The following is an 18,515-nucleotide window of genomic DNA, read 5'->3' as shown; positions in this document are numbered from 1 at the left end:
AAATCATAAACTGAGCGCATAAGCAGAGTATACAATGGTTTAGAAGATACAGTAAAATGGTAGACAAAATAGGTAGGGTTGAGAGAAGGGATTGGGTATGTAGACAGAAGGGGGGTTTGCAATTTTAAATAGCATAAATGTGGGAGGCCTCTTCCATAAGGTATCATTTGAGCAGAGACAGGGAGACAGTGAGGTGTGGGTTGTGTAGGCATCCAGGGAAGAACATTCTAGACAGAGGGAATCTCAGTGAAAGACCCTGACAAAGGAGCATCCCTGGTATGCTTTAGGGACAATGAGGAGGTCAACTAGAAAGATGGAAAGCTGGCTTCTGTGGCTTGGTCAGATGTAGAAAAGGGAGAAGATTAGGGGTGAATTCAGAGAATTAATGGGTGTACAGATCAGCAGGGACTGGTAGGTCATTTGAAGGATGTTTCTTTTACCCTGAATACAGCAGGAAGCCATTGGAGAGTTTCAGTACGACCTGCCTTAAGGGTTAAGAGGATCTCACTTGCACTTGTGTTGGGAATTGACAAAAGTGGAAGCTGGAAGGTCAGTTCATTGAAGACTACAGTTGTTGAGGCGAGAAATGCTGGTGGCCCAGACTGCAGTGGTGGCAATAGAGGTGATGGGAAGTGGTCAGATGCAGGACAGATTCTGGAGGCAGAACCAGAGAGCTTGCTCCTACCTTGGACCTGGGCTGAGGGAAGGGATTCAAGACAGTCAGTGTCAAGTATGGGGTTGCTGTCACCTGATGGTGAAGGATATGGGTGGAAGGTGGGCTGGGGGAGAAGCAGGACATAAGAAATTTAGACGTGCAAAGTTTGACACATCTGTTAGACACCCAAGTGGAGCTGTGAAGCAGACAGCTGCATGTATGAGCACAGAGTATAAACTTAGAAGTCACTGGCATATACTTATGAGACTTGCAATGTCTATTGCTCAGTAATCTGGTTTTTGTGTACGAAAAGCCAAAAATGGGTATTAAGTATACGAAACTTTTTAAATTATAAATGAATGGACAGACTACATTTTCCAGAACTATCTTGAACCCCACTGGTTCCCTAATGCTTTTCTCAAGCCTCATCTGCTCCAGCTGGAAACTTTTTCATGGTCTCAGTGAAAGCTAAGTTGGGGAAATAACCACTCTGAACATTCTTGACGAAAACTCCAGGCAGTCTTTTTGTTCTTCCTAATGCCAATGGAGAGAACTTGTGGTTAGCAGAAACTGTGCTGGCTAGGATGTTTGAAGCTGGGTTCTGGTTTACGTTCTCAGAAATGTCCATCTTTGGCCGTCTGACTGGCACAATCTCCCAACATCTTGACAAATTCTTTCCCTTCTTCGAAGCAGCTTCTTTGGCCTTTAAAGAGAAATGTTTTGTTCTCTCGTATATCCTTATGAACAACCTGCCACACCAGAAAACAACAGCAGTGAAGCAAGAACGATGCACTCCCACAGGCTGGGTGGTGGCCACTGGAGAGGTCCATGGACCGGTCTGGAGGACTTTTCTTCCCACTTCACCTCTGCCCTCGCTTGTCCACAGCCCCAACCAGCAATGATCTTTCTCTTTCAGAACAAGTTTTGATTTGGGGGAAAATTACAAATTCTCACTTAAATCTCATTATAATTTTTGTCCATATTCCATTTTTTTCCCTCTCCTTCCATTTCTCACTCTCATCTGCCTTTCCTTCAACTCTTTCTGTCCTCACCCTTCAGCCCATGCATTCTCTGTTTTGATAAAGAAGCAAATAGCTTCCAGTGGGTCTTTCCCACTCTCTAAGTCCTTGCTGACACACATCCCTGCATTTGCTTGTTTGGGCTCCTGGACAGGACAAAGGCAAGTGTCATGCTCATGCTGACGGCTTTGTTAAACCAGTGTGCACCAAGAGAAAGCACATCCATCCAAATTCAGTTGCCTATGAAGTATCATTAGAATTTGAGGAGATAGGAATTCAGAGTGATTATCTCCTAACGATTTGAATTGAGGGATTTACATCTAAGATAGTGATGGACTCTCACCCTTAGTGGGCCCTTCTCACTTTGGTAGCACCTCCATTTTTCTCTTTCTGCGTCATGCCTTCAGTGCTCAGTTTATGGCAAGTAGGGAGAAAAAGAAACAAAGCACAAGTTAAAATGAACTGATTAAAGAATGTGGAAATTATACTCATAAAACTGCCCTTGTTAAATAAGCAAATTGGGGTTATGCATCTTTTATTTTGAGTGTCAGCTTTACAGATGTGTTTTTCTAATCATAGTATGCGTTGAATCAAAATGAACCAAGCTACAAGCATCTATTCATTTTTTTCTCATTCTAGGAATATTAGATTTTTTTTCTTACCAAAGTACTCTTTTCCCTTTCAGAAATATATCATTTTTTAAAGTGACCATAAGCAATGAATTTCTATCCTACCCTTTCACTGGCAAATTGAGTTTATTAACACTGCAACATGAAGTCTGTGTGAAGCTTATTAAAGATGTGTTCAAAGTGCCCACATATTTCTTACCATTTTCCCCCAGGCCTCTCCTACTACATGCCAGACTGAATTTGGCAATCTTGAGTTTTAAAATATTTTAACGTATAGAATAGAGGGAAAACAAGGGTTTTCATTTGTTTTTGTATTCATAGAGTGCTGTTTTACAAAAGGTTAAGATTCTGTTAGTTGAAAGTCATGGAATCCCAGCTGAAGCCAGCCTGAATGGAATAGGGTTTTTTCTAGAATGATCTTGGGTTATCTCACAGCACCTGATACAGATTAAAACGGGCAGCCCTCAGAAGTTCAGGGGTGCAGCCAAATCTTGGAATAACCAAAACCAGCCACACAAGTACTGTCAGAACTCTCGGTCTTTCTGCTGCATTCTGCACCCCAGTATTCTATCTCTGTCTCTCTCTCTCCCTGCCCACAAGCTTTCTTCCTGTGGATGAAAACATGGCCCCTGAGAACTTCTGAGTATTCTATAGTGTCAGACGTTAAAAGAGGCCAATGTGGACCTTCTTGGTACTGAAACCAAGAGAACTATAGGATTAAGTACCTCACCACCTGGCTTTGTTCTGCTTTCCATCTTTAAAGCAATTAACTATACGCTGGGGGAAGAAGGGGAGCACGTGTGTGTGTATGCGTGTGCGTGTTTGGCATTGGGACAAAGGGAGTGGAATGGAGTTGGATAGGGGTAAAGAGAGGTTGTGTAACAACTTGACAATTCCAGTGGGGAAAATGATGGAGAAAATGCCCTGCAGGAGCAGCGTGATCCAGAAGCAGGGAGGTGCTGGGATGTAAGAGAAGACAGGGGTAGGGTAGGTGGGCTTTCACAGGCTAGCCCCACAGACTCTCCATCAGGGTACACCCTGGGGCAGACATCTTTGCTTGGAATATGTGGATGTGGACACTGATGCCTCAAGTTTCTGTAACTCCCCACAACTCAAGGCTAGTGGGGGGGCGGGGACTTTGGTCCATATCAGTGACAAGCCTGTTTCTTTCCCTTCGACCAAGACTAAGAGCTGGGAATGGGAATCAAGAGGAAGGATGCAATCTGGAGTAGGAAAGGGACCACTTGTTTTTGCTTATGTGTTGATTGCTTGGTTTCTGTGAACACGTTCCATAGAAAAATTACTGTTCCTCTTTCCCCTCCCCCCTTCTGTTCTTTAAGCCACAGTTAGATACTATGGAGTTACCAATATGCTTTCCCCAGACATAAGCCCTGTCAGCACAATTGTACGTTTGCTGTGCTGAGCGGAAAATTTCTAATAATACGTCTGAACATATGCAGGAATATTAGTTTCTGGGCTTTGAAACAATCATTGCTGGAGGGTTTTCTACCTATATAGGACACTTAGGATAAATCATCTTGCTTTTGCTTGCCTCACATTCTCAGAGGCTACATAATGAACCCTTTTATTGTATTAGACCACTTCTGTAACTTCCTTACTCATACCCTCTCCCCCTTTAAATTCATGGTATTGTTTATATTTCAAGATTATTTTCAAGAGTTCCCGTATTTATCACTGCTTTTACTCTTAATTGTATTCATTGTTAATATTGAGCATTCACCAGGTTATTTCTGTCACAACCATTCCTGTGCTGTAGAGATTTTAAGTTGTGTGTGTAAGAAGTGAAGAGAATTAATTGCCCCAAGACATCATGCAGCAAATGCCTGAGCTGGGATTCGAACTCAGATATAAGTGACCCTAAAACCCATGATCTCTGTCCAGAAGATATGAACCTTTGCCTTCACTCCCGTTAATTCAAGTGGTGCTTGAAGTCTGTCCTTCCTATCATTTTTGTGATATAACATGTTCATTTTACTTTGTTGTGGCCATGCTTAATATCTTGAATTTTCACTTACTCCAGTCTCAGTTTGTTATAATCCTTTTTGCTAAGCATTTGCAGTAGCTTTATGATAGCCCATTAATTTTATGTACTAAAAATTCCCTAAGAAGTTTTCTAATGTTGGACGTCTACATTGATTCATCATGGCTGCCTTGTGAATGATGTTAATTAGCATGCATAGTCTTTATATTTTGAAATATATTCTTAAGATAGAGCCATTTAAGTATGATCGCTGGGTCAAATTATATGAATGCTTCAGAGAATTTTTAATGTGTGTGGTGAAAATGTTTTTCAGAATAGTCGTACTGTTTTCATCATAAGTAGTAAAGGCCTCGTTTTAAGGGTGGGTTGGCATTTTTTGAAATGATAAAGCTTCCTTGCATGTTAAATGAGCAGGTAACATCTTTTCAAATTTCATGTGTAGTTTAAAATAGATTCCTGGCCATCACCCAGAAGAGAATCATGAGGACAGTGACCTCAATTATCTGCCCCTTTTCCCTTCCCTTTAAAAATGCAAAACCTTTCCAAAATGCAAAATTGCAATCTTTGTACATTTTGTTCGATGGTAAATGAAAAATCTTACAGATCCTGACCACTTCAAATTAACTTTAAGTCAATGGCAATTTGCCCCAATGTTGAAATGCTTCATGTAATTGCCTAAATCAGCTGTGAGCATTTCATCTCACAGTAGTGCTGGACAGACCTGCGTCTTGCAGTTAAGCCAAAGACTTGTTTTGCTGTTATTCAAGTCTGACTTAGTATAGAAAACCAGAAGATCAAATTCTTCTATCAGTCCATGTAGTTGGGTATCAGACATTTTTGTGTTTTCCCTTCATGTCAACTGAGTTGGTTTATTTTGTTTGCTTTTGCTTTGTTTCCTTAGGTGTTTGCCAAACTACTGTGAACATGGAGGAGGCTGCTCCCAGTCCTGGACTAGCTTCTCCTGTAACTGCAGTAACACGGGTTACAGTGGCGCCACCTGCCATAACTGTGAGTGGTCCTGACTTACCCACAGAATGGGCACACCTCCAGGAGTGCCAGTGCTGACTTCAGGATGCACTCAACGTGGGGCAGGCTCTTTGGGTTCATTCATTCAACACGTGTTTCTTGGTGGCCATGTGGGATACATATAGGACTATAAGCCATATCCTCAGAGAGTTTGTGGCCTGCCAGGAACACAGATAGGAAAGGGAATAAGTGTTGGAGGCAGAGGAGAGACCACGTGCCCTAGGCTCACCAAGGGGAGCTATTAGGTCAAGGGTGTTGTCTGGATGGGCTCGGTTAGGCTACTGTAATAAACAACTTCACCTGTCAGTGGCTTAAGTAACCAGTGGTTGTGTCATACCTGTGTTACATGCTTATGTCACATTGGCAGGGGCCCCTCTTCCACTTTGTCCTCATTCTGGGATACTGGTGGTGCTCTGACACCCAGGAGGTTGCTGTGGCAGAGAGAAGAATGAGAAAGCATACACTGGCCGTTGAAAGTTTCCCCCTGGGAGTGGTAAACATCACGTCCACTCACATTCTATTGGCCAAGGAAAGTCACAAGGGCGCACCTCAATTCAAAAGTTGCAGTCTTGCTGTGGGATCAGAGAGAACCAGCATCTAGATGATAACTTCCGATGATGGCATGTCAGTGTTAAGGAGGCTTCAAATAGAAGGCCTGAGTTGATCTTTGGTAGGAGTGTGGCAGAGAAAGAAAAGAAAAAGGAGACTGAATGTGTGAGTGGCTTGACGTGGCTGGAGAGTGCTGATAGTAAGAAGTAAGAGAGGAAGCAGGGTGAGTGAGGGAGGCTGGAGCACACAAGGAATAAGGGGTGATGAGTAAAAAAATAAATGACTAGCTGAGGCCCCGATTACTGTAATTTTATAGTCTCGTTGGGGTCACCAAACAAAAACACACGACAAAATAGAGGTTTGCCATTTACAGAATTGTGTGTCAAACTGTGTGAAGTGAGCTGTAAGGATAATTTAGAAAGACACAATCTGAAGGTGCTGGCTATAGTTGTGGGAGATTTCATCGAAAATGTGAGCTGTGAAATTGACTTCGACGGTAGAGAGGTAGGAGGTGGAACTGTTAGAAAAATGTAAGAACCGAGCCAGGGGGGTGCTGAGGACTACGGTGAGGCCCAGCAGGGGTGGACCTCACCAGGGTTTCCTAAGTTCCTGCTGTTGCCAGGATGGCACCTAGAGATTCAGAAAGCAAATGGGAGATGCCGGCAGTGCTGAGATCAGACTCTGATGCAGGGGGCACTGTCGTCACTGTCAGCCCTGAAGACCTCTCAGCCATTCGACAGCCTTTCTGTGCCTTGCAAGGTAGCATTTACCAGTGATGCCCACAGAGATGTCTAGTCGCATCAGAGACGACACAGCCCAAAGGTCATCACGGATGATGTTACTATTTTTTGGATGCCTGTGGAAATGAAAAATACCACCTGGCTAAAACCCCACCTGGCTTTATAATGAAGTATATTATCGGGGCACCTGGGTAGCTCAGTTGGTTGAGTGTCCGACTTCGACTCAAGTCATGATCCCAGGTTCATGGGATCAAACCCCACGTTAAGAGAGTAGAACGTGCTTGGCATTCTCTCTCTCTCTGTCTCTGTCTCTCTCCCTCTCCCCTTCTCTGTCTCTCTCCCCTGCTTGCGCACATGCTCCCTCTCTAAAGTAGAACTAAAAAGTATTTTTTTTATTTTAAAAATATAATGAAATATATTATTTAAAATTTTCTATTTAGAAATTTGGAACACAGTGAAGGGAACACTGGACTAAGAGAGATTAAATTTGGATTTTACCTAGCTCTTGTACTTGAATAAGCGTATCATTGTGTCACTTCAAAGCTGTTTCTTCACAGACTCACAGACTCTATACTAATGAAATCTTGTGGGCCCTTTTAAGGCTAAAATTACATGTTTTGTTTAAGATTCCTAGTAAATACCAACCTATGAGTGTTGAGCCTAATTCCAGAGATATCATCCTTAAGTAGCCAAGAACAATGTTTACTTGTATAGACACATTGCAAGGCATGTATAGTACTGTCTGGATTCTAGATTGTCATATCAGTGCTCTTGTGAGATGCTCAGTGACCACCAGAAGAGCCATCAACGTAATAGTGAGAACCTTGAAGAAAATTTAAGTCAAAGATGCCCAAATTTTGGCAAAATCACATGACAACATTTCTATGAGTTTTTATAGCTTATTCCATTCACTTTCTCCTAATTTAACACTATGTTGAGGAGTTCATCTCTATGGATACTCTTCTCCTTTAATTTTCTCCATCCATCAGGCTAAAAATAGAATATTTCCAGCTTTTAAAAAAGTGTGAAGTTGAAAATCAATGGAGGTGAGGTGCTGATTTTTAATGGAACGCTATCCCAGCTGATGAGCAGGAGACTCAACACACAAAGCCTTAAAAATACCATTCTGTTTTTATAACACCTTCTATTCCCCTTGCTGTGAAATTGCTCAGTGCTCTATGATAGGTTGCCATACTGTTAGGCTCTTTCTTCCCTTCTGGGCACCCAGCCAGGAGAAATCAGGTCCTTGGATGGTTGTGAGGGCTGGCAAACACACCTGGTATGCCTGTGCAGTTCAAGAATTTGTCATCCTCTAACTGATTTCTTCCCCTTCCCCAGTTGGGTGAGGACCATTGTTTTGAGTCAGATTTGTAAATTGAGTGACCCAAGGCATGCTTTCCTGCCTGCAAAAAGCCTGTCCTTCCAAGCCCCCTGCACTGCCCCCCGCATGGGGCATCAGAGATGAAAGTTGCCAAAATGCAGAAGACAATACATAGGTCCCTAGGCCCCTTGGCCCTCCACCACGTAAGAAAACTACCAAAGGGGTTATAGGGCTTCTGATCCCTCAAAGCTCACAGGTAGCAGGCTCGGTGGTATTTGAGGACACCCTCAGATTGAAACAACCCAAGCAAGTTCACAGCCCCACTCCTGTGGAAATGGCAATGTCTTTGGTGTGTTGGGGCCTGTGTTCTTGAAACAGTCATCCACACAACATTATATACAGTCTTCAGATTTGTAAGACAGTTCATATTACTAAAAACTGATAATTTCTTGAGTATTTTTAATCCTTTGTTTCTTCGAGCTCTTCAAGGTGTTTTAATTTTTCATTATGGTGCTTCTTAGTGAATGTAAACCAACAGGGCTGAGGACAGGTAGGGTTAACTTCTTTCTTCCAGCTTTGGTGGATAAGAGAGGAGTCTGGGTAAAGGGGAGGGTATTATGGACTCTAAGAAATAGCACAATGGGAACCCCAACGTGTTTAGGCAGAGCGGGTTGCTGGTAAAAGTAGATCTATCATCATTCCATTTCAATTTTCCTTCCACCTTACCTGATGACACATAAAGAAGTTGGGCATACAAGTTACATTTCTTTTCAAATACACTTTGTTCAAAACCACCTGTTGAAGAAGGAGGTGGTGAGCATGTGGGGAATTCCTGTCTCCAGGTAGGGAAGATATGTGAGTCTCTCACTTATCCCATGAGCTGTCGTTGAGCCCTATTGTGTCTTGTCTGTAAGTTGTTTTGGTTAGGAGCCGCCTTCTCTGCATTGTATTCTGTCCTCCAGAGGAATAACTGAAGGTATACCAATGTTTGCAATCCACACAACCCCTGGCAACCCAACCAAAGAGCAGAGCCTTCAGATCACCAGAGATAGTCACCCATGTTCTTGGTTTGATGCAACGTGCAGGTTTAGAAGGTTATGTAGTTAAAGCCAAACTTCTAAACAGGTACAGTATACCTTGGTCATGCTATCCTATGAGTGCAAGTTAATATTAAAAGGAAGAGGTTTTGATTACGGGAGTTCAATGCATAATTAGTCTACCATGTAATGATAAAGTCATATGGTATTACTATCTCCATTTTATAGAGCATCACATGGCAACCCAGAAAAGTTACATACCTTCCTCAAGATCACACAGCTAGTGGAGCTGGGACTTGAATGAATGGAATCTGGCTTCAGATGCCAGACACATTTTAAGCTCTGTGTTTCATTTCCTTTCTTAAACACATAAGACATTTGCAAACCTCTCTATGTGAACTTAATGGTGAGGCATCCATGACTTCCTTCATATTGCTTGAGACACACTGGGATATTGTGATACGTGATTGAAAATGTAGAAGACTGTGAGATGAAAATGTTTTTGCATTCTAGAATAATCGTGCAGTCATCATGGAAGAAAGTAGGATGAATTAGCACTTGAAAGACAGCAAAAATTAAAACGTATGTAAGAAATAGGAAAGCTTATGGAAACAGGCAAGAGCCAAGACGTGATGGTATGAATATCTATGCTATACTTTGGAACACTGCATATATTTCCCTGGCTCCAGAAAGGAAAGATAAATAGCTCCATTCATTCCCAAAGCCCAAATGATATTCCTATAAAGCAGTTTTCCCTAGGGGAAATCTGAGCTCATTTCCATTATAACCAAACCTTTTTATGTGCTATTGCAATATCTATAAATACCACTTTAATGATTACATAATAAATAGTCCATTTAATGACTTTTATTCAAACATTGTCATCTATTTTTTTTGGGGGGGGGTGGAGAGGACCTGTGTTGTTTCCAAATACTTATTATTATAACCAACTGTAGTGAGCATCTGTGTGCTTAAGTAATTTTTAAATCCCTCATAGTCTATTGTTTCCTTAGGATGTCTTAGTAGTGGTATTACTGAGTCAAAGACCATGAATAGTCTCAAGGATCTTGATTCATATTTTCAGCTTGTTTTCCTAAAGTCTGGCTACAGTTTATACTCTGATTATTATTTTCTGATACCTTGTTTTGCCTTCTCTGCCAGAATTGTTTGCTGCAACTTAAAAAAAAACCTCTTCCACTTGCATTTTTACTAAAACATTTGAATATTGAAATGGAAATTATTATTGACCTTCATGGTGAGTTCCAGATAAAGAAAACGGTTGATGTATTTATTTACTTTTATTTTTTTAGATGACTTATACAATAAGGATAAGACTGTCTCTCTCTGGGGCGCCTGGGTGGCGCAGTCGGTTAAGCGTCTGACTTCAGCCAGGTCACGATCTCGCGGTCCGTGAGTTCGAGCCCCGCGTCGGGCTCTGGGCTGATGGCTCAGAGCCTGGAGCCTGTTTCCGATTCTGTGTCTCCCTCTCTCTCTGCCCCTCCCCCGTTCATGCTCTGTCTCTCTCTGTCCCAAAAATAAATAAATGTTGAAAAAAAAATTTTTTTTTAAATAAAAAAAAAAAAAGACTGTCTCTCTCTGTAGAATTCTACTTTGTCATGCAACAAGTACCTTTTGAAAGCCCATCTGGTGTCAGTAACTATGCATGTGATTCCTTTCACGTTGAGTGGACTCAATAAGTGACACAAGTACTTACTTATCATCTTCTCTATGTCTCCTATTGAGTGGGAGTGTCCTTGGTCTTCTCACTATGTCTGATGACATTCACATGGTCCCTTTCCCGGGTCTCTTTACCATTTCCCAGCCTTGGCTAATCTCTTTTTGCAGTCCTTCCTGACACCTTCACAGTGCCTTTTAGCTCACTTTGCAGCTGGGCAAGAGGATGTCAGCTTTCTTCCTCTCCCAAGCCTGATATAGTGCTTCTCCCATTGGGCAGTCAATAGCCGGGTATTGATTGGGAGCATGTCAAGTTGTCTGGCTATCAGACTCTACACTAGTCATCACAGAGGGATAACGCTTCTGCTGTTTTAAGAGTAGGTAAATGGTCTGTAACCGCATGGCATTTCGTGGTTGGAGCGACAGGTTAGAGAGGGTGGGGGATTCTGGTAATAAGAGGCTTATTTAAAGGCATCGCTTATAGCTCTTAGCTCAGAACAGCTCATATCCTAATATTATTCTGTGGGTTTCTTATCAAGATCTAAAGCAAATTCATCTTCATGCGTAACCCCAGTGCCTTCTGCAGATGTCCCCAGCTACAACTAGACACCTAAAGGAGAAGAAGAAATAAATGAATAATAGTAATAAATTGTGGAATCCACGCCCTGCTTCGTTTTATGACAATAACCACAGTCTTTTGTGTCATCATTATTTTTATTTATGTTAACTCCCCTAGTGAGACTGAAAACTCCTTTGGAGAAGATACCACGTCTTGTTTATATTTGTACTAAACACAGCCAAGGAACTGGTGGCATAAAGGGCACACCGTGTAATTGGCAAGATGGGAACTTAAGTGGGAATGGGTCATTCAGTGTGCCATTAGATGGGGACTCCATAAGGACAAGGTGGTATCTGAGTCTTTTCTGTCTCCAGCCACTGATTTCCACCTGACACACAGTAGAAATCTGCCGTTTGCTGTGTACACGAATACATGAGGTACGAGTACGACGTAGTGGTAAGTTACTGGGGCACAGGCATGGTCACTTTCTGTGCGGAGGTGAGAAAGTTTTCTCAGTAATTGACCTTTGAGCCCTGAAGCCTTAATAGGGCTCAGAGCATGAGAAGGAAGAAGAGCAAGGGAAGGAACAATGAGCAACATGTAAAAAGGCAGAGAGACATGAGGGTCACGCAGCAAAGAGAGGTCTATCCAATGCCCAGAGTAAAGGAAGGGGGCTACTTTCAGAAGGAGCTTGCTTCTCTGTTGAGCATTGAGGAGCCAGCCGTGGTTTGTTGGTTTCTCTTTAATTCTCAGAAATGACTTGCTAATATTTATTTTGTTGTTGTTTGTATTTTGCTTATTGGAGTTTCTTTTTTTAAAGGGAATTATAACTCTGATGGTTTTGCAGAATATGCACTGAAGTTGTAAGACGAAGATATGGGCACAAGGAAGAGATACTGGATGCTCTTTACAATTGTATGGACAGCAAATAATGAGAGTTGGAGCGAGCTAGGAAGAAGGGACCTGACTTGAAAGGCATATCTAAAATTCGATCAAACAGACTTGAAGACAAATCAAATACAGCGGAGAGAAGGATGACTGTTAGCTTTTTAGCTTGGAAGACTTCATGAATGAAGAATATAGTGACTAAGTTCTCAGGTCTGTCTGGGCCTGACAGCCTCCTGTCAAATCCAGGCCCTACAACTTACAAGCTCTATCACCTAGGGCAATTTATATGAGCTCTGTGTGCTTTGACTTCCTTATTGGTGATATGGGACTAATAATAGTGGCCCCCTAATGGAAATATCATGAGGCTTAAGTAAAATAATCCCCCCTAAAGTATTTAACCTAGCATCTGGCAAATGCAAAGTGCCTGTTTCATGTTAGTTGCTATTTCAACAGGTAGAAGAGGAGATTTAGTGGATGCTGTTATCAGTTCAGTTTGGGGAGCAGTGTCAGTCTGGAGAGGTGCTCACCGTGCTGAAGTAGCTGGAAATCCCTGAGTGAGGCCCGGGAGGAAAATCAGAATCATGAGGGGTCTAGTTGCTGAAGCCTTTTGAGTAGCTGAAGTTGCCCAAGTGTGGTAGGCCAAGGATGAAACCTACAAAGTAAATCATTTTAAAGGACTCAAGAAGGGCTACAGTGAGTCACAAGTGTGAAGGAATGGTGAGGAAAGAAGAAGGAAGACTAAGAGGAAGTGGTAACTTAAAACACAGAATTGATTATAAATGGACACGTCTGAGTGATATCCCCCGTCATAGGGTGTGGTGATAGTTGAATGACCGGATGAGTGTTTAAAAAAAGAAGTTGCAGTTGGGGCACCTGGGGTGGCTCAGTCAGTTGAGCGTCTGACTCTTGATTTCGCTTCAGGTCATGATCCCAGGGTTGTGGGATCGAGCCCTGTGTTGGGCTCTGCACTGAGCATGGAGCCTGCTTGAGATTCTCTCTTTCTTCCCCTGCCCTGCTCATACTATTGCTCTAAAAACAAAACAAAACCAAATAATAACAATAATAAATGCAATAAAAAAGTTGTAGAAAAGTACAATAAGGGAAGGAAAGAAACCATTTTTCAATAGGGAATCTATGACTATAGAAGTATTGGAAAGTATTGGAATTTGCTGTTCCCAGAACATTTGTGAATTCATGACCGTCACAGGTGTTGTCAGGATCCAGGGTTCAGAACCGCTACCTGCCACTAAGAAGATTTGACTCTCCTTCAGCAGCAAAGGCCATTATCTTTGTATTCATCAGTAAAGAAGTAAGAGAAGGCACTGCTTTCTGCAGGGGCATTGCGTCTCTGTGAAAAGAGAGATTGGAGCAGGTTGAGCTGGAGGGAAAGTTCTCAAAGAATGGATGGGGAATGTACCCTAGGGCCAGACTTGGATAGGCAGGAAAGTCTTAAGAGAGTGTTTTTCCAAAGTGAGAACCAAAGGAAGGATTCTGTATAAGGAGGAGCACCTAGAATGTTTGAGTTTCTCCCAAGTTACTAGCCTAGGGGTGAGGGAATGGACATTTGTTTGGTTTCAGCTTCTTTTCAGTGCCATGGATTTATTGGGGGGCTAATCTATGTCATCTCACTCTCTGAGGCCCCTTTGGTTCTTAGCTCTGACCTTGTTAGATGGTGGCAATTCTTCAAACCACTGGGTGTTCACATATGCATACTTCTTCACCACAAAGTCTTCTTAACACTTTTTTTGCCCAAGTAACCGTGTCAAGTCTTGCCAGAAGCCTACCAGGACCTTTCCTAGATGTTGTTCCACTTTGCTCCTTTGGTACCCATTCACATAGAATTTATTGCACTATACGAACATGCAAAGTTTGGTTCTTGTTTACCTTTCCACACTGCTACTATTCTGTGCATCCCTCTTTGTATCATATCTGGCACATATGGGTGCACAGCAGAGGATCAATGGACATAAACATCTCTTTTATGGCCAAATGCTTAAAGCCACAGAACTAGAGGAAGTGGGATTTGAACCCAGTTCTAGATGGCTGAAAGCACTTCCTCTTCACATTACAACATCTCTAAGTGGAAGAAAGAGCACTCTTAAATATTTTATAGAACATGGCAGGATTTAATAACAAAACTGATACAAAGACTTCTTATTAGAAAGGAGGAGGAATCAAGGTTGCATAGTCACCTCGGATCAATTTTCTTCCTTTTGAACACATCTCAACGATTTAAGACTTTCCCACAGTCATTTCCTACATGTTAATTTGTTCTGTTTGTTCTTTCCTTCCTCTTTTCCCCATCTCTCCCTTCTTCTCCCCTTCCCGTCATTAATTGAGGCTAAGTAAAGCCAACTTCAAATACTTAGGTTGGATTGACAATGTGCAAGAAATGTAATCACCGGTTTTGGCTTTGTTCCAAATCCTTAGAAACAGCAAAAGATCCCCAAATATGAAAGAATATAATTAACTGGAGATAATTTAATTGTTGATGTTGCCTTCCTTTGGAGAACCATTGGTATTTACTTTGAACACTGAGTGGGAACAATGAGCATTTATTTTTAATGTATTTCAATCAACAGAAGACTAATCACCATAGAAATATAAAGCTCTGGTATGTCCCATGAGCTGGAAGTAATCTGGACTGGATACATACATATTAAACTCAATATATGAAGACACATTTTCCATCTGTGCTTCAGCTTTGGATCCAGACATATCTAGGTTATATTTACAACTCCCTGGTCTTGGGCAAATTACTTAGCTTTTTGCAGACTCGGTTGCTTGATCTCTGAAATAATAACAGCTCATTCAAACAGCTATTGCATACACTACAGCTAAGAAACCAGAAACATCTAGCTCAATATTTGTGATTTGGCACTTCCATGTTAAATGGTATCTATTATATATTTAAAGTTATGATTATGAAAATTTTGGTGTATTTTTCATATCATTTATAATACTCAGTAATTTATATGCCTGTGCTAAGTCGTTTGGCTGGGAGAACACGTCTCATGTTGTATATTGCAAAACAAAGTTTAGGTTCTGGTGCAGGTGTTGCCATTAGCAGAACTGAGAGGCACAGTGTCACTGAGAAAAGCCCAAGTGGGGGCTCCAAGGGGCCAGAAGTTAGAGCTGTCTCTGCCACAGATGGCCTGAGGCAAGTCACATACTCATATAACCCATATTCCTCGGGGGTACAATGTGGATTATATACGGATTCAGTGTGGTCACTAAGAAAGATTATTTTGATTTCCTCTGATAGCAGGACTCAGGATGCACGTGCTGAGTTTCTGTAGTGTGTTGTTATCATACTGTACACTTACTGTTTTTCATCTTAGCCATTTTCCAGTGTTCTAGCTCAGGATATTATTTGCATGGATCACGTAGCTTATCTCTTGTTGTGGTTTATAAAGCACAAAGTGCTCTTTTACACTGTTACCTCAAAAAATCCTTTAGGGGCACCTGGGTGGCTCAGTGGGTTATGTGTCCGACTTTGGCTCGGGTTGTGATCTCGTGGTTTGTGAGTTTGAGCCCTGCTTTGGGCTCTGCACTGACAGCACAGGGCTCTCTGCCCATCCCCTGTGTGCTCTCTCTCTCTCTCTCTCTCTCTCTCTCAAAAGGAATAAAAATAAACTTTAAAAAGAGTGAAAAAAAAGTCTTTCAAAGTAAAACAAGTTAAAATATGAGGGTATAAGGGTCACAAATGCTTAAAGCTCTTACATGTTTTCCTTGAAGCATTTGGTTGAGTTGCACTACTGTGAATTTCATTAGAAATGGATCAACTCAAAGAGTAATCAGCGTAGTAGGTGATGAGTGAATGAGAGAGATGGCATGATCATTCATTATAGGTTATCAGTTTTACTTTAAATGATAGGGTAAGATTGTACTATATAACATGTCATGAAAAAGGAATTTCTAGTGTGCTCAGCTTGAAACTTGCCAAAATATTTTTACTATGTAATTTAGAGATAAAATTTAGAAAATATTTCTTTATCCATTAAAATTCCATAACACGATCACACTGTGACCAATGACAAGTTATTTCACCAATTTGAGCCTCACTTGCACCATATCCCAAGGGAAAATAATAGAATCTGTTTTTTATTGCTCCTAGGATAAATTCATGAATCAATGAGCATGAAATCCCTTTGACAAGTATGATTCTAGCCCTTCCTTATATGTTCCTTCTTCTTATATATTTACATCAATTTGTTTCCACGGCAACCTTGGTGAGGGACAAGGCAAGTATTTAGAGGAAGGACCCCAATGTTCAGAGAAGTTTAGAAGGCAGAGCCCAAGGACATTCCATTATAAGACTAGAGCAGGACTAAAACCTGGATATTCTTGTTGTCTCTGAATTTATCCTTGTGTGTATCCCACAGAACTTTCCATGGCTGTATCATGTTCTAGCTAAGGTAAGTTGATAGTGGTGAAATTCTAGGGTTATTTCAAAATTCAGTTGGTGTTACCTGTATGGTGAAAGGAACTCTGAGTATATCACTTCTCTGCTTCACATTCTTCAGTGGCTCTCCATTGTCTTAATGATTAAATCCCTGCTTCCCATTTGAGTAAGTATGGCTCTTCATCACCTGGAGCCCTTGTAAATCACACTTTTCAGTCATGATCCCATATGTTATAGTAAGTCTGATCCGCGTTCACTGCTAAGCACATCAGATTCTTTTTTCTGCATTCTTTTGACCCTAGATGTTTGTTTGTTTGTTTGTTTGTTTTTAAGTAATCTCTACAGCCAACATGGGGCTTGAACCCACAACCCTGAGATCAAGAGTTGGACGCTCTACCCGCTGAGCCAGCCAGGTACCCCTGATCCTAAATGTTTCTCCTGACTTTTTCTTCCAGATAATTCTCTATTCTACCTTGATGCTCTGCTTGAGGATCACCTATTTGATCTTTCGTTAGCATTAACTTAAGCTCCTTGAGGACAGGCACTTGGGCTTTTCATGCCTGTGCCCTCAATACCTAGCATCGGCTCTGGAATATGGCATATGCAAAATAAATGTTGAGAGAATGGAGTTTTTACTGTCAGCTTGTTGGCATTTCCTTGATGTGTGTTTGTATATCTTCTTCACTGAGAGGAGAAAGACAACACAATGTATGATACCCCACAAGGTCAGTTAGGCTTTCTCTTTGGTCACCATGAAGAGAAATTTCCTGTTTTTCACTTGAGTGGAGCCCTGAGGCTCTTTCTTTGAATTAGGAGCACATTTCTTAAGGACCCCCACGTACAGTCCAGTCCCCTATTAGCTCCCAAACTGGCTTGTAAATCATCTTCCAGGCAGCATAGGTGTAGTCTGCATTTGAAGATATTAGCGCAAAGAGGATTTTTGGGTGCGTCAGTATATGTAGAAAACATGAAAAGGAAATGAAGCTGTCCATTGTCAGAGCAGGATGTGTAACTGAGTTTATTAGTCTGTCAACGGACGAGTTGGCAGAGTCATGTTTTGGCAGTGCAGATTTCCCACTGGCAGCTAATGTGATGATGAAGACCTTGGCAATCATCCCCTTGCTCCTGTCTCCCTGATCCCACTGTCATGATGGCTGAAAGAGGAACCAAGTGAATCGTCTGCTGACATTTGATTTCATGGCCGTGTGTTGTCCAAATGGGTTTTCAGTGGGATAAACGTTACATAATCTGCAGTCTGCCTGGAGCTCACAGGCCATCAGTGTAAGGACCTATGCTCTACTGATTCTACCTAGGGGAAGTCTTCAGTCTGATGACATTAGCAGGGGATTGTCAAAAGAGGTAGACAAAAAATTAAATTGTGTTTTGTTTTATGGACATGAAGCATGAGAAGAGAACTTTAGTTTTATGGAGATAAAGTACGAGAAGAGAAATTCATTCACTTCCAGGCTCTGGCAATTAAAAATTGGGTAACCTAGGAAAAATTACTCAAATTCTCTGAAACTTCCTTTTCTTACCTCTAAATATAGGAGTAATCATGTCTGTGTCTTAGGATTTTTTTTTTTTTTTGGATGATAAATAAGGGATCACTTTGGAGCGTCAGGTATGGTGCCTTATGTAGGAGGCTCTCTTGATTTACTTACTTTCCTTCATAAATCCTCCACACTTTTACCTTTTCTGGTCTTCAGTAGAGAGCTTTTAGATTAGTAACAGATGCTGATTTCTATGTTTGGAAAGGACCTTTCAGTACAAATATGTTATTTACATCCTTCCTCAAGTGATGCTGTAGAAACAGGGTGATCAATACCTCCTGCTATTATTGTGCCTCTCTGGTGGGTAGAAGATCTGCTTCTCTTAGAAGCTAACACCTTCTTTTAGCTTTCTCTGGTTAGTCTTTCTTGTGCCTTCTATGAGCCTACCATGGACAACCTGCCGTTTTCTCTTCTTGCTTGGTGTTGAGAAGTTCCCCCAAAAAGGAGGACTTGACATGATT

At 41.5% G+C, this 18,515-nt stretch overlaps 1 protein-coding gene across 2 annotated transcripts in view; it reads left to right on the top strand.

Moving 5' to 3' along the window:
• The window catches only part of CNTNAP5 (contactin associated protein family member 5), a 798,355-nt gene that overhangs the window by 486,906 nt on the left and 292,934 nt on the right, over window positions 1–18,515 (top strand). For both annotated transcript variants that reach the window (XM_030326880.1, XM_030326879.1), the window contains exon 11: window positions 5,207–5,313. In XM_030326880.1, coding sequence (XP_030182740.1) covers window positions 5,207–5,313 — 107 coding nt within the window. The remainder of the gene's footprint in view (window positions 1–5,206; window positions 5,314–18,515) is intronic.

The sequence above is a fragment of the Lynx canadensis genome, chromosome C1 (assembly GCF_007474595.2).
Source record: "Lynx canadensis isolate LIC74 chromosome C1, mLynCan4.pri.v2, whole genome shotgun sequence".
NCBI lineage: Eukaryota > Metazoa > Chordata > Mammalia > Carnivora > Felidae > Lynx > Lynx canadensis.
Note: the sequence above shows the minus strand (reverse complement) of the source record. Positions and strands in the feature narration are given on the sequence as shown.